The sequence below is a fragment of the Anabrus simplex genome, chromosome 1, assembly GCF_040414725.1.
Source record: "Anabrus simplex isolate iqAnaSimp1 chromosome 1, ASM4041472v1, whole genome shotgun sequence".
Classification (NCBI taxonomy): Eukaryota; Metazoa; Arthropoda; class Insecta; order Orthoptera; family Tettigoniidae; genus Anabrus; species Anabrus simplex.
In genome coordinates, this window is record NC_090265.1 from 811,241,722 (window position 1) to 811,259,335 (window position 17,614).

A 17,614-nucleotide genomic window follows, 5' to 3' on the forward strand; every position below is an offset into this window, starting at 1 on the left:
GTCAGTACCATACATTTTATTATAGTTATTTTGTCCTGCTGTTCTGTTTTATATCTAAATAAGTCTGGTACTTCCATATTGATTTTTGTACAATTTGTCTTTTTTCAATATTGCACTTCTCCAAAAACCTTACCTATTTCAGATATTCTCTTGTCATCCCTTCTCACTACTGTGTGATTGGCTTTGGAGTATAATTCATTAGATGTGCTTAAGCTAGAGCAAAATTTCAGCACTCTGGTATCTCTGAAGATGAAAAGTTGTTGAAGGAATTTTCAGCACATACCGTTGATTATAATTTCTCTCTGTGTGATTTGTACCTTACAGTAATTATCATCCCTTTTTACTTCAATATGCTATCTGTTTTTCAACTTAAGCAATTGAGAAATTTGCCATTCTAACTTCCAATCTTTGTACTAGTGCTTTGAAAATCAGCATTGTCAAAAATGTTGTCAGACCTAGAGGAATACAGGTAACTTTATAAGGCTAAAAACCATCAGAAATGTAGAAATATTTATTGCTTACCTTCAGTTGGGCAGGATAAATTTGAATTCTTAGGCTGCTTCTTCTTTTATGGCCTCATTGGACTGCTTCAGATTTAAGCTTACTCATTATTTTGTATGTATGTGCCATCTGAACTCCTTTCTTTTCTTTTTTTCTTTTCCATTGGTATGTATGTGTATATCTTTATTGTATTTCTCACCGAGCGAGTTGGATATGTGGTAGTAGGGATAAAAAGGGAATTCTGGGCCAGGGGCTAATGCGCAAGATGGCCGCCGCGCGCAATCTACCTCTAGGGCTACCGCGCAAGATGGCCGCCACGCGCAATCTACCTCTAGCTACGCGCTACGTCCTCGGGCATCTTCAGAAAATAGGATGTCGTTATCTTATGGAATACTGTCAAAAGAGGCTACTAAATGGGATACCTGACTTAAAAGAGCAAGTGTTAGCGAACTACGGGTCATTAGCTGAGCCTAGGAATGATGTATGCTAAGCTGTTGTGTATAACCTCCCTTGGCCAACTCCTGTAGGTCACTTTATTCCGAGGGGGGGGGGGGGTTGATCAGAGTAAAGCTCCTCCAGGGGCACCGAGCAACCTGTGCTGTTGTTGTGTCTGCAATGGCGAACTTAGGTTTTTTTACCTGAGTCTAGCTATGATGTGTGCTAAGCTGTCGTCTATTTAACCTCCTTGGCCAACTCTTGTAGGACACTTCATTCTGATGTGGTAAGGTTCCAGCAGAGTAGCTGTTAGCTTGTGGGAGATACAGTAAACCATCATAGTAACGAAAATCAGTTTAACGAAATGTTCAGAATAGCAAAATAATTTTAGGCCCCTTCCCTTTTCCCTATTTAACGTGTGTTAAAATATTTCAATGTAACAAATTTTGAACTTTCAGTATAATGAATTAAAATGTAGCCGTTTTCTTCAAAATATAATTTAAATTCACCCTGTTTTAATCGCCAGGTATTTCGCACAGCATGTCTCTATACAGCTGTGATGTTTGGAACATCACAGCATGTACTAAATTATTGATCTGGGTAATTAATTGAAAAGATATATATATTTAATCACTGGTAGGTCATTTTAAAATTATTATGTATATATATATGGTTTTAATCATCCATTTCACGTCATCACTTCATTTCATCGCGGCTATAACGTATTCTGAACGAACGACCTATTGTGTAAAGTATTGAGGTGCGCAGATTGGATTACAGTATTCACATTTACAGGATACAGTTCAGGTAGCGAATGCACTTCGGGAAGTGGTGAAAGGAGGAAGAAAAGGAGAAATAGTGAAGAAGTATGGAATCAGCCCTTGAACATTATCTACTTTTCTAAAATAGAAAATTAAGATAGAGCAGAATATTGATGCTGACGCCCTTGGCCCACAATAAATGAAGACGTGTACAGCAGGCTATGAGGAGGTGGACAAAGCCGTTCATACGTGGTTTGTCGAAATGCGGACCAGAAACATTCCTGTCAGTGGCCCACTGTTATGCAAGCGTGCACGATACTTTGCACGTTCGCTTGGAATTCTAGAATTTATGGGGAGTGCTGGTTGGCTTCATAGGTCCCGGGAATGATATAGATGGCATTTCCCTCAAGATTGTAAATGGTGGAGCGACCAGTGTCCCAAAGGAAGTTGCATTTTCTTTGTGGAAGGATACAAGGCCTTGATAGAATATTCGCCAACGGATATTTATAATGCAGACGAGACTGCATTATTCTACAAATTAATGCCAAACAAACCCTTGAATTCAAGGGAAATAAGTGTTTTGGGGGCAAAAGAGCAAAAGAACGGATAACGGCTCTTTTGTGCATCAACTCCACAGGTACGGATAAACTGAAGCCTCTCATAATTGGGAAGTTTGGGAAGCCAAGGTGCTTCAAGGGAGTACAACAAAAAAGCCAAGGTGCTTCAAGGGAGTACAACATCTGCCCTGTGAATATAGGCACAACAAGGCATGGATGACATCCGTGATCTTCGAAGAGTGGTTGTTGTGCCTGGAACGTTGGATGAAGTCTGAAAACAGGAGAATTCTTCTCATCTTAGACAATTGCTTTTCTTACAATTCTGTACCTCACCATTTGGAGCATTGTGAAAGTTTTACTTTTGCCTCCAAGTACTACCTCAATTCTGCAGCCACTGGTTCAGGTGATAATTCACATGGTGAAGCGGCATTACTGAGCTCGTGTTGTCCAGTGTATGCTATGTAACATTGCCTCGGAGAGAGACATTAATGTCAACTTATTGGAGGCAATGTAGGTGTTCATTGCTGCATGGAGTTCACTGAAAGAAGAGGTAATCAGAAATTGCTTTAGAAAAGCTGGAGTGGGTTATGGAGAGGACAACATCGCAGAAAATGAAGATTTGGATGCAGAAACAGAGGAGACTGGAAGCATTTGTGTGAAAAGTTGGATATGCCATCAAGTGTAAATCTGACTGATTATGTCAATGTGGACTGTGATGTGTTAATGGAAAAGCAAATCACTGAATAGGAGATTGTGGCAGATATTAATAAGTGATAGGAATCCGTATGATGATGAGGTGGAAGAGGAAGACGTGCCTCAAAGTTGACTCTTGTGCAGGCAACAAACATGGCATGTAGTCTTCAGGATTTTCTTCTGTCACGAAGTGATGTGCCAGAATCTGTGTTAAATTCAAATGCAGTGGTTGCTGACTATGTCGAATATTCTTTTGTGTCTGGGAGTGTTCAGAAGAAAATCACAGACTTTTTCAAAAATAAAGTCGAGGAGATAATGTACCAGTACAAGGTAAAATTTGAGATGTTCAAAACTTCTTGCAAGTACCTATACTTATATCATTACTTCATGTAAATATATGTATCCTAATTTTCCTGTCATTTAATAAATACAGTGTTAAAGTTTATGTCTCAATTCATGTTGAAATAATGTAGATTCTTCAACAGGCTTAGCAGTAAGAGAGTTCTTAAGAATTGACACATTTCAGTATAACAAAATTTCACTATAACAAATTAATTCTTTGTTGTAAATGGTGAAGCGACCTGCAGTGTTGTCTGGTATTTTACTGTAGTGGGTTTGGACCCCACTGGTGGCAGCTGTAAATATGGTTTCCCATTTTCACACCAGGCATATGCTGGGGCTGTAACTTAAGGCCATGGTTAGGTTGCTCCATTCTCAGTCCCATTATCGCCATAAAACCTGTGAGTTTTTATGTGATGTAAAACAAATAGTAAAAGATTGTTTCGTTGGATCATTTCCATACAGAATGCAAATATTTAACAACCTCAGTATATTAAATTATTCAGATCTAATTGGTACATGATGATAAAGGAGACAAATGAAAGCACACAACTTTAAGATGTGTTCTTCAATAAAATATATGTTTGCAATGAAATATTAACAAAATACAGTATAGCTATTACAAATGCATTCTTTTTTCCTTTTCCTTGGTAATTTTAGGTGCACATTTCTTTGTTCTTTCTTCCCTTTCCATCATTTTGATAACATTGAATATCCCCATTGTGTGTGTATTAAGTTGAGTGTAAAATATGTCAATCTGTGTGTACATTAAAAGACATGGTTTGACAGAATAGTAGGCTTTATAGCCTGAGTGATGCCATGTAAATAAAGGCATAAAAAATAATAAGAAATAGGCACATTCCTTACAGATACATTTAAAAGAATGAATATTTATTTATTATATTAATCTTGCTTCTAACTTACTGGAAATATTTCTTTATATTCACAGTTGTAAAAGCCAGTCACCAGTTTCTGCATGGGACTACCACTATTCCTATGGACAAGAGAGAACCAAACTCACGAACTCGGGTTACTAAAATGCTTTGTATGACATCCAACCCTGAGGAGAAGCGAAAAATAATTGGCGATGTCTTTGTAAAGGTATGTTATGATAAATCATTCTTCAACTCTAAAATTTCTGAGATCACAAGGAACATAATTTTATTGTCATGATATGAATTACAAATTCAGTGCATACTATTATTACATTTAAGTAATGTAGTTAACATAAACAATGCTATGTGGTACACTTCTTAAATCTATATATATAAAATAAGAGTTTTGTCTGTACATTGCTCAAAATTTGAAAAGGATTGTATTTCTGTATCAGTCATGTCCATAGTAACAAGGAAATGCATTTTTTAATTTTCTGCAATTTCTGTATGTATGTATGTATGTATGTATGTATGTATGTATGTATGTATGTATGTACACGCATCACGAGAAAACCGCTGAAGAGAATTTAATGAAAATCGGTATATAAAGTCCGGGAATAAGTCGCTACAATCTAGGCCATAAATAATTTTTTTCACTCTGAGAGAAATGGTAGTTTACGGGAAGGCCTAAAATTTAATTCTCAAATATTTATATTATTAGTGGTCCTATCTTAATGAAAACCGGTATGTAAAGTTCTAAAATAAGTCGCTACAATATAAACTATAAATAATCTTATTCACTCTGAAAGAAATGGTAGTTTAGGGAAGGCCTAAAATTTTATTCGCAGATATTTGTTATTAGTGGTCCTATCTTAATTAAAATAGGTATGCAAAGTCGGGGAATAAGTCACTACAATCTACGCCATAAATAATCTTATTCACGCTGAGAAAAATGGTAGTTTAGGGGAAGGTCTAAAATTTAATTCTCAAATATTTGTTATTAGTTGTCCCATCGTAAATAAAATCAGTATGCATAGTCGGGGAATAAGTCGCTACAATGTAGGCCATAAATAGCTTTATTCACGCTGAGCGAAATGGTAGTTTAGGGGAAGGCCCAAAATTTAATTCTCGAATATTTGTGTTATTAGTGGTCTTATTGACAATTACTATATAAATAAAGTTACATAGTATTAAATTTCCGATCATTTATGTCTTATACATTTTGACCGTACCGACTATGATAACGGAGATATTCATGAATATGGATTTTTGTTGCTAAGATCATATCAGCGCCGTCACGAGAAAATGGGTAAACAGAATTTTAATGAAAATCGGTATGTAAAGTCGGGGAATAAGGAACTACAGTCTACGCTATAATTAATTGCATAAGACGGCCTTATATTACAGAGTTGAAAGAAAATTGAATGTGAAGGCCTACAATAGGGCCTACAGAAAACTCATAACTAGAGTTTGTGATTTTTAGCATTTGCGATAAATGCGAAACGTGCCGAAACTTTGTCAGTGTATGTGCCTTCATCTTATATGACCTGTACGGGTGGTTTTTAGCGATTTCGAATTCGCGATAAAATGCGAATTTGGTTCAAAATGCGAAATAGATGCGAAATTCTCAGTTTTGTACGAAATAAACATATATTTTTAAAAACTATGCATTTTTCTTAAAAATAAGATATAAATGTTGTTATTTATTTCAGGAGAAATAATTATCACGGCGCCCATTGCGATCGTAAAGCGGTAACATGCTTTGACGGACACTTCCGTCTTGGTGCACGGAACATCTGTAAGTTCATTATCGCAGTTAGCTGGTCGGAGAGATTTATTCTCTTTGTTTTGTAGCCTAACCGATTGATGTCAAATGATACCTGAAGCTATTTTCTCTGTGTAAATAGTTACTCTGAGCTGAAATACGGAAAATAAAAAGCACCTCATTTTGCCGCTCGTTGTAAACAATCATGGCGGCATCCAAGCGCGGCATGGATGAGTTTATTCGTAACTGGCTTGAAAATAGTGATGTTGAAAGTGGAAAAGATTCTCTGGAGAGTGAAAATACTTCTTCAAATGACAGTGATGAAAGTGATTCCGATTTCAGTTCCGAGATAATAGTGCCAATTGAAACTACGTGACAAAATCAGAATGCAACAAGAGCGAGTGAGAAGTCTAGTTTTCCTTTTTTTTTACGTCGCACCGACGCAGATAGGTTTTACCGCGACGATGGGACAGGAAAGGCCTAGGAATGGGAAGGAAGCTATTTTTTTTTTGCTAGGGGCTTTACGTCACACCGACACAGGTAGGTCTTATGGTGACGATGGGACAGGAAAGGCCTAGGAGTTGGAAGGAAGCGGCCGTGGCCTTAATTAAGGTACAGCCCCAGCATTTGCCTGGTGTGAAAATGGGAAACCACGGAAAACCATCTTCAGGGCTGCCGATAGTGGGATTCGAACCTACTATCTCCCGGATGCAAGCTCACAGCCGCGCGCCTCTACGCGCACGGCCAACTCGCCCGGTGGGAAGGAAGCGGCCGTGGCCTTAATTACGATACAGTCCCAGCACTTGCCTGGTGTGAAAATGGGAAACCACGGAAAATCATCTTCAGGGCTGCCGACAGTGGGGTTCGAACCCACTATCTCCTGGATGCGAGCTCACAGCTGCACGCTCCTAAGCGCACGGCCAACTCGCCCGTTGAGAAGTCTAGTAAAATGATATTTGGAATTATGATCTTGTTGACAATAAGCCTCTTTCTGTAACGTGTAAACCAGTTTTGGAAATTCACTTTATAGTGAGGAGGGGGTTGGGTAATAATCCGAAAGAAATGGACTTAGGGAATGAATTTCTAACCCCACAGTTCTGGGATCACGTTACTAAGGAAACCAATACCTATCCCTCTACATTTCTTGCTAATTTATCTGCTTCCCTTGAAACCAGTAATACTTACGAACAAAAACATTGGTTTCCTGTTACTATAGACGAGCTAAAAGCTCATTTAGCTCTGTGTATTCTTATGTAGCCTATGTGATTAATCAAATTTATGTTAAAGTGACGAAAAATAAATAGTATGTAGGCCTAAGGGAATATTTCCTTTCACAAGTAATGGCAGGCCAAAGGGTTAAATCATTCAATGTGTGGAATTTCTTTCACTGACTAAAGAGCACTGCAAAGACCAGTCAATCAAACAGCAAATACACTTTCAAGCACCACGTTCATTCTCTTTGTGTGTTGACCCTTGATCTTAGTCGGTTATTCTTGACATTGGTGTTGAGTAGTAGTTCTGTTTAAAAGTACGGTAGCGATTTATTTTATTGTCTGTTAGCCATGGGTAGAAGCGAAGTGACGATCAAACAGCATGCCGAAAGTCACAAATCAGGACATTTTTATGTAAGGATACAGATGGCCTATATATTTATGTGCCGACTCTGCAATCAAAAACTTGAAGAAGAAAAAAAAGTTTTGCAAGCTTTCCTTTGCCTTGGCAGCACTTCTGTGCATTTGGGCCTCTACGGACAGTGTCAATGTAGAGGTTTGTTTTAGCAAGTACAACATAATTGTAACTGATAGGCGGTCTCAAATGAAGGAGGACACCTTTTAAATAATTGGCATGTTGTACTTAAATCATCATTGAAATTCCTCTTCCTTGTAGGTGTGTTGTACTGTGATAAATAAATACGTTCAGAATAGTATTTTTCACTTTGAAATTGTGTTTGTAAATTTGAAAATAAGCATATTCCTGTGTGTTCGTTAATACTTCTTGCAGTCTTATGTTGATGTTTGTCTTATTTTCCATAGTGAATTCAAAACTGCATGACGAGCAATGTGTGATTAAACAGTATGATTTTACTCCCAAGTGTTGTGTGTGCAATTTAGCAAATTATGCCTATTTTTAACCAATTTGCTACAAAATGCTAAATTTGAGAAGTTTAGATGCTACAAAACGCTAAATTTGAAAATCAAAACGCTAAATCACTGATTTTTAAATGCTATAAACCACGAACTCTACTCATAACATTGATCAACAGTAACATTACATTGACCATTGTTTGTTGTGATTTGCTTTGTGTCTCTGTTGCCATTCATCTCTGATAGATGGGATTACTGCTGTATACCGAGTTTTTTTTAAAATTTGCTTCACGTCGCGTCGACACACATAGGACTCATGGCGACGATGGGATACGAAAGGGCTAGGAATGGGAAGGAAGTAGCCCCTATGTAAATTAGGTTACAGCCACAGCACTTTCCTGGTGTGAAAATTGGAGACCACGGAAAACCATCTTCAGGGCTGTCGACAGTGGAGTTCGAACCCACTACCTCCCGGATCCAAGCTCACAGCTATGCGCCCCTGACCGCACAGCCACTCGGTCGTACCGAGTATAACAGCCTGCCTGAAAATTGGCGGGAAGTAGCTGGGGAGTTAGATAAATTTCTGATACTACTGATACGTAACAAACTGGTTCATCATAGCATTCGAGCTATTCAATTCCTACACTGAGGCACTGATTGGAATGAGCAGTGTGCATATTTAACAGAATAATGGCAGAGAAGTGTTCACGGCTGTCTGCGGTCTGGTCATTGCAGCACTGGGACTTTGGACTGTTAGATCAGCACCGTAGTATTGTTCGTTAGAAGTGAGAAAATTTGCGGTTTACTAATTTGATTATTTTATAAAACATTGGTTTTAATCACTACATTCCTTCTGACAACTTCAGGTAGGAAAACCACAAAGACAGTCTTTCTGAGAATCCTGTAGCGAAGCACGGGTACTTCAGCTGGTACTGTAATAAAAAACAATTGAAGTAAATACAGGATAGTCACAGCTGTAACATAGAGAAATGGAGGACAGGCATGGATTTCTTATGGAAAGAAGGCAAATATTTAACAACCCCAGAAAATTAAGTGATTCACATTTAAGTATTATATTATGATATAGTAGTCAAATGAAAGCACAAAATATAAAAATATGATCTTCAAGAAGATAATGGGTGCTGATAAAATGATCAAAGGTGCACTAAAAGAAATATTACAGATTCTATCCGTCACACCCGATCGTATGATGTCCACACATCAGAAGTTCAAGGGTTTGGGATTATTCAGAACAAGATGGTAACCTGCCCTTCGACAATTAAATGTACTGTGACATCTCAAGTACTCTCAAAACCTATACATCCAATCAACAATATAGATGATGAAACTGAACACTGTATGCAAACCCTTGATAAAACAACTGATCCAACCCTTCTCAATACAAGGCACAACTGCATTAATACAAAATAAATAAAAATAAATGTAGACGCCCTTACCAGGCACTCTCCCACTCCTCCTTGATAGGGGAATCATTCCCTACATCTGTGCGTTCCTCACGTAAGAGGAAAGCTCGCTACCGATGTTAATCACCTCATCTTCTGATGAGGGAATGGACATTGAACATTCATCTACGGCCACAGATATTGGTGTTTAAGTTTAAAGTGTTTTGATTCATTAAGCCATTCTGGATGTGTTACGAACTAAATATGTGAAGTAGCTTATAACCTGAAACTCTGAAAAAGTCCACATTATGGCACAGTTGCTGTGGAATTGTGACGGTTATGACAGGCATCGTACTGAGTTGCACCAGCTAATTAGTCAGTTCACGATGAGTATAGTCTGTATTCAAGAAACTAATCTCTGACCAGGTCATCATACGGTCTTTTGGATTACTCAAATTAACGAGATTGTGCTAACCGGGCTTCCAGTGGCATTCGTATTTTTGTTCGTTCTGATAATCTACAGCGAAGAGATTCCACTAAGAGCCCAGCTGGAGGCAGTAGTGGTGTGTGTTTCCTTGCCTGTCATAACTACACTTTGTAATGTTTATTTCCCACCAGGCCATCCTCTTAATACCAGTTATGTAATTGATCTTCACTTTCCGCTTCCCAATCTTGAAGCGATGAAAATCAATGACATTTTTGTTGAAATCGCTCGTCATTCTTTGGCATAATGATGTTCTTTGTTGAAGAGGAAGTAAATGTCTCTTCACAAAATTATTGTATTTCATCGCATTTCATACAAAAAATTTCAAAAATATTGTAGGGTGCGAACATTATGCAGAGAAATTTTTAATGCCAATGTTTTTATTACTCAAAAAATGTATTTGTAACTGAATTGTATTTGATACAAGTTGAAGTGTTACGTAATACGTATATACATCAAAATAATTAAAATAGTCCAAATCAAACTCATAAATAAATACTGCTATACATACGACACATGGCAATTAGAGTATGGTTCCAGTGTATGAGACCCTCATGAGGATTACTTGATTTGTGAACTGGAAAAACTCCAAAGAAAAGCAGTATGATTTGTAGTTTGACAATGTTGTCGCAAGACAATGTACAATTTATACACCAGTGATATTATGAGTTCTCATTTGAAATTCGTAAGGCTGTAAGCTATTGCTTGTCGGCAACGTCTCCGAGCAGTACCGGCACCTTACACTCTTCTTTTCTAGTACGGCTTTCAAGGCCTTGCAACTAGGGGTACAGTTGATCATAACATGTAGGCAAATGACATCAAAATGAGTCACTGAGAATCTAATTCACGAAAGAGGAGTTAATATTTGTTCTTATCACTGCTAAACATCGGAATGAATGTGTCCTTTTCTCATAACTGTCATGTAATTTATAAGTAGATACACCCCTGTTTGCAACACTTGTAAACACACAAGTGGGCCTCTTCATGTCCTGGAGGTACAGTGAAACCACGTTACTGCGTTCCTCATTAGCACGTTTTCCCCCTTAGCACGTCGGAATTTTGAAGTTCCGATTCTCTTTGTATTAAATCTGTATTAAAATGACCTCGCATATCATGTCACGAATTTTCACTATTGCCACTTAGTACAATCCCATTCCTAGACCTGAAAATGTTACTGTATTTGTCATCCCTTCTGAAAGAAACGTGATTTTTCAGCTTGGGTAACAGCTGTTACCACAGTGCTTGATTACGGGAAAAGTCCTTCCTGAACTTCAAAGGATAAGTTGCACTTTCAGAGAGCAAGCCGAGCCTCAGGAATGTTCAGTTTTGCTTGCCGGTTAGCAGCGAGATAGCTCAATAGCAGATTGAGTCTGTTTGTGCTTGTATTTTGTATTCCATTCAGAAGCTAGAAATGTATTTTGTGTTGAGTGGTACGTTGAAGAGTAGCTAATATTCCTTAATAATGAAGACAAAATTGAAATCTGTCAGAAAGTGGACTGGCATAAGTGCGGAGAGGTCGTGAATGTTGAAATTCGCATCTTCGAGTTTTGACTCGATCACTCAAGTTGATCAAAGTTTTTCGGTAGTTAGTAGCAAACCTAGCAAATGACTTATTACTAGTTACTAGTAGTACCACAGTACAAAACGTATAGGCTATTACTATCGATTTCAAACCGAATGAAAACTATCAAATGTTTTCATTCACAAGCCTCACAATCGGTAGTCTACCGATAGTTTGAATCATTTGATATTCCCATCACTAGTTCAAGAGGACACTAGTAAAAACTGCAGAGGAAGTTTGTGGGAGAATTATTGCCAGGAAAAGATGCAAGGAGACCCCATGGTAGAACGACAGAGCCAAAGCGGCAGTTAGGGAGAAGAATAAAGCTTTCAGAGTGCGGTTTCAACAGAGGACAACAGAGACAAAACAAGAATATAAGACGAAAAAGGTAGAAGCTATAAAGGTTGTAACAGAGGAGAAAAAATGGGTGGAAAAGTGGACTAGCATGATGAAAGAGGATAGCAACGGAAATAAAAAAGTACTGTGTGGAATGGTCAAAAGTAAGAGGAAAGGCATGAGGGAAGATGTTATAATGATAGACAAAAATGGAAATGAAGTTCAGGAAATGGAGAAACTCAAAGGAATGTGGAAGAAGTATTTTGAAGATTTACTGAACCCAGAAGGATACACTGATGAGGAAAGTAGAAGCAGGGAAGAAGTAAGAAATACGGAAGAAGAAAAAGACTTATCATGGGCAGAAGTGGAGCTAGCACTGGACAAGGTGAAAGGAGGGAAAGCCCCAGGGTTAAATGAGGTGAGTATTGAGATGGTGAAGGCAGCAGGAGAGGTAGGGAAACAGTGGCTTTATCGTATGTTGAAAGTAGTATGAAAGGAAAGGAAGACCCCCTGAAGATTGGAAGAAGGGGGTAATCATACCCATTTTCAAGAAGGGGAACAGAAAATAGTTTAAGAACTATCACATTGATATGCCACTGTGCAAAGGTGTATGAGAATTATTATTATTATTATTATTATTATTATTATTATTATTATTATTATTATTATTATTATTATTATTATTCTTTCTTTCTTCGTTTCGGCCTGCTGTGGACCACGTTATTTCAACCGTTTGCATCCTTGAGCTTTGATTCTTCCCCAGTACTCACGCATTCTCGTTCTGTGAGCCTCCTTCCTTTCATCAGTCCACTTCTTGCCTGTTTTCAACTTTGGCCTTTCTTGGAACCTCTTGTATCCCTGTAGCTTTTCCTGGAGAGGAGCACGTTTCTGGATGTCTTCGAGTGTGATTCCTATTTCTTGAAGGTCTTTTTCAACTTTGATAAACCAGGGTCCCTTGGTTTTCTTGTTAAGAAAGTAGGAAAAGATCCTATTGGTTTGTCTCTGTGTGCTCATGCGTGCTATATGGCCATAAAAATTAATCCTCCTTTTCCGAATCGTGTCCGTTATCCTCTCCATATGCTGGTACAGATCGCTGTTGTGTCGTCTCCTGTACTCACCATTTTCTTTGATTGGTCCAAGAATCTTTCTCAGGATTTTTCTTTCTTTAGCTTCTAGCTTCTCCATCAGACCTTTTCTGTTCATTGCAAGGCATTCTGCTGCGTACAGTGCTTCCGGGCGTACAACCGAACAATAATGCCTAAGCTTGGCGTTGATAGACACTGATCTTTTGTTGTAGACATTCCTAGACAGCTGATATGCCACCTCTATCTTGTTGATTCTGCATATGATTGCTTCTTTCTCAGAGTTGTTAGGTACTATCTACTCGCCTAAGTACTTAAACTTTTCCACCTGCTTGATTTTTCCCTGTTCCACAGTGAGCTCTCTGGGGGCTGGCTTGATGTTGGTTATAAACTCTGTTTTTTGGAAAGAGATTTGGAGGCCAGCTTTTGCTGCTTGGATTCTCAGTTGGTTAATTTGTTTTTCAGCAGTATCTAGGGAATCAGAAAAGATCGCTAGGTCATCTGCAAAAGCTAGGCAGTCTATGATAAGATCATCTTTCTTATATCCTATTCTAAGGCCATTCTCAACCTCTTCCTTGCACATCTCCTTGCGCCATTCCCGAATGATTTTCTCCAGAGCGCAGTTGAAGAGAAGCGGTGATAGTCCGTCCCCTTGCCTAACACCAGTCTTGATTTCAAAGACATTCGAAATTTCTCCCCTGGATTTCACCCTGGACGTAGTGCTGGTTAAGGTCTGTTGAATGATAGCTCTCGTTTTGTTGTCTAAGCCCATTTCCTTCAGAATGCGGAGGAGTGTGTGTCGGTCTATGGAGTCATAGGCTTTTTGGAAGTCAACAAAAGTAACTACAAAATTCTTATTCCTGGATTTTAGGTACGACAGGACAGACTTAAGGTTCATGATCTGCTCTGCACAAGATCGTCCTTTTCTAAAGCCTCCTTGGTATTCACCCAACTGTGAATCAAGTTGCTCTTCTGCCCGAGTTTGAAGGGCTTTGGAGAGAATTTTGTATGTTACTGCGAGAAGGGAGATGCCGCGATAGTTGTTTACATCTGTTTTGTCACCTTTCTTATGTAGTAGTATTTAACGTATGGCAACACATGGGAACATACAACAATATAAAAATCATATACTAAAATAACTAGGGCCTTATTACTATTAGACATGAAACAGAGTATACAATGACAATGTATGCACTTATATGGTGAGAGTCAATTTGCCTATCCATTTAACAACATCTGGAGTCAACGATAGAAAGTCCTTCAGATCTCCCGAGTATGACGAAATACTACAGGTGTTTGAGAAGATTCTGGAGAATAGAATCAGAAAGAGGGTGGATGAAAAGTTAAGAGAGGAGCAGTATGGTTTCAGATCAGGAAAGTCCCACAGTAGACCTTATATTCGCAGTACGTCAACTACAAGAGCGGGGGTAAGGATCTTGTGATGGCTTTCATGGACTTTGAGAAAGCTTATGTGTAGAAAACAAGGTATGGGAAGCCTTACAGAGAAAAGGTGTTGAGGAACAGACAATAGAAAGAGTGAAGGAGATGTACAATGGGAGTGTCAGTTGTGTGAAAATAGGAGAGAGAACAGACTGGTTTGAGCAAAAAGGTGGATTAAAACAAGGAAGTGGTCTGTCATCTTTGCTCTTCGTAGTAACAATGGACGAGATAATGACAAAAGTGGCAAGGAAAATTGGAGAAGGAAAAATGAAAGTGATGATATTTGCAGTTGACCTGTTAGTTTGGGGAGAAAGGGAAGGGGACATCCAGGAACAGTTCGTTGCTTGGATAGAGGGATATTGCTTGGAGGGGAACAGCTTAGGAAGGTGGAGAGTTTCAAGTACTTAAGAAGTATCATAGAGTAAAGTGGAAGAAATGATAAGGAAATAATCGAGCAGGGAAGACAAGCAGGAGCATTCCTGAAAAGTATCAGAAGCCTGGTTTGGAGCAAGGATGTCCCTCAGAGAAGCAAAAGGGTGATATACAGGATGTACTATATACCTATTCTGACGTATGCAGCTGAGACTTGGGTAATGAGGCAGAGAGTCGTGAATAGAATAAAGCAAGTGAAATGAAATTTCTGAGAAGCACGATAGGAGTGACAAGATGGGATATGATGAGAAATGAGAAGGTTCGAGATATAGTAAAAGAAGAGCCACTACAAAATAGGATAGAGGCATGGACACATGAAGAGAATGACAGAGGAAAGGATACCACAGAGGATGCACGAAATGGAGATAACAGGTAAATGGCCAAGAGGAAAACCAAGAGACAGGTGGATAAAAGGAGTGGAAGAGTGTGTACAGAGAAGAGGAGAGGACTGGGCAAGAGTGACTTGGGAGAAGTGGTGGGAAGACAAGAGGAGATGGAGAGGCTTGAAACATGCTACTGTAGCATGTTCTCTAAAATGATTTTACCCATGTTTCAATGAATATGTATCTGCCTTGCTTAAAGTGGCTTATGTACTTCTGCTTTCAATAGATAGAGGGCAACTCCCTCAGTCGCGAGTACGAAGGATCATTATTTCGGCGAGACTCTTTTAATATCATCTCCTTGGAGAGAATGATGATGTGTTTATGCATGCTAATTTAATCATGGAGCCCTCACACGCAGGAGCGGCGTTTTTACATTTCAAATGGGTGTTTAATAGATTTAAAGCTGTCCTAAGCTACCGCATCTTTATTATGCCTCGATGATTGATTTTGAAGGTACTGTAATAGTTTGAAATGATATTATTTCTGCATTCTCTGTTTTCTTTTTCCTTTTCTTCGTATAATGGCCGACCGATACTCATCTTTGTACTCGGGGCGAGAATGGTTGGTGTGTCAGTTGTGGACGTAATTGTGGTGCATCAATAGCTGGGTCTCTGTTTATTTTGATGAGCTTCACTATGAAATATTTGCCATCGTTTGGAGGTATGCCCTGCGTGTCGGCTAGGAGATCCATTCTGGTCGTACGAAGTGTGTATGTGATGGGTCTACGCGTGACCGTGGGGTCCTGCTGGCAATTGCCCTGGCTGAGCTAAGTATCTATAATTAATGTGAGACCTGTTTTGTGAAACGATGAGTTGCACTGTACGAGTTGTCTTGATTTATTTACTCGTACCAATCTGCTGGTATTGTTTGCCTAGGAGGGCAAAAAGTCGTATGTTTGAATGAATGTGATGACGTGTCGATCAGCTAAATTAATTTTTATTTATTCTTTACCGTGCTTTGTTATTTCTTGGGTGCGATGTCGTTTGTTTCGTATCCGTCCTGGTCGTTTGTGACCTAGAGAGCGTCATGTTATTTTGTTTCTTTCGTCTGCGTGCGCAGGCCCATGTTACTCTTTGAGATTGGCATTATATTCATTGCTCCAGAGAGCTTTCTCTCACCCTTCGATGAAATCTTCCTTGGTCGTACACTCTCTGGTTTAATTTATTATTATTATTATTTTATCTGCTCCTTGGTGTGGGGAATCTTTTAACGAGAGGAATTGTTGAAAAAATGGAAAAGATAACAGACGCCCACGCTTGGATTTAATTTTTTCTCGCTGATGGAATGATCAAATTAGCCCCGTGCAAAAGATATTAACATCACAGCATTATGTTGCGAGGTCACTGATTGTTCGATGGAAACATTATATGAATAACTATGCCTGGTGTTTAAAAGAATTGATGAGGTCACGTAATGTTGACACGTTCTCCATTTGGATCAACATCAAACATGTATGTATTGCCCTGTTTCAATGCTAGTATTTTCCCTTAATTGATTTATTTGATTTGCCTTATATTTCAATAAACCCTCATTTAGTATTTATATGGATTTTTACTCGTAGTATTAGTCATTAACTTGAATTGTGTTGATAAGAGGGACATGTCCAGTTCAGGGCTGCGTCGTTCGCCCTTCCTGGTCGGGGATCTACGCCTCATTTTTGTTTTCGATGCACGCATTTAAAAATGTATGTATAGTCTTTGGGGTTATACAGACTCAGGCTCAGGCTTATGTTCCAAGCAGACTCGGCCAACAGCTGGAAACTGCAGATGATGATGATGATTATGATGATATCATGTAAATAATATTACATTAGTCTTGGGACTAGTTTCAAGTGGCCATCATCATCATCATCATTTCCCTTTATCCAGCTGTAGCCGGGTAGGGGCAAATATGGTTCCTCTCCACTTTCTTCGGTCTTTCCACCACTCCTCCTCCAACACTGTGTCCCAGTCCAGGTTTCTTTCTATAATGCTGCATTGGATGGTATTCTTCCATCTCAATCGTGGTCGTCCACGGCCTCTCCTTCCTTGGATTTGCATTTCCATCACCTTTTTTGGCATTCTTTCGTCGCTCATTCGCTTTATGTGCCCAAACCATCTTAGTCGGCTCTTCTCTATTCTATCATTCATTTTTTTCACTCCAATTTCTTCCCAGATTTTCTCATTCCTTATTTTGTCTCTTCTACTCGTCTGTATCGTACTCCTCAAGAACTTCATTTCGGCTGCCTGTATTCGACTCTCATCCTTCTTTGTCATTGTCCGAGTTTCTGCTCCGTAAGTTGTTATGGGTACGTAATACATCTTGTAAATAGTATCCTTTGCTTCCGTTGGCACATCTTTGTCCCATAACATGTTTCTTACAAAATAAAATTGAACAGATTATGTGATAACTAAAACATATATCTACAAGTCAACGGCGCTGTTGCAGGAATAATTATAACATTAACATACATATAAAACAAATTACGGTTTTGATCTTGTCAT

The 17,614-nt window shown here is 38.8% G+C and overlaps 1 protein-coding gene across 6 annotated transcripts in view; it reads left to right on the forward strand.

Annotated features, from left to right (window-relative positions):
- The window catches only part of bur (GMP synthase burgundy), a 190,445-nt gene that overhangs the window by 80,801 nt on the left and 92,030 nt on the right, over positions 1–17,614 (forward strand). For all 6 annotated transcript variants that reach the window (XM_067136338.2, XM_067136339.2, XM_067136340.2 and 3 more), the window contains one exon: positions 4,236–4,387. In XM_067136338.2, the coding sequence (XP_066992439.1) occupies positions 4,236–4,387 (152 nt within the window). The remainder of the gene's footprint in view (positions 1–4,235; positions 4,388–17,614) is intronic.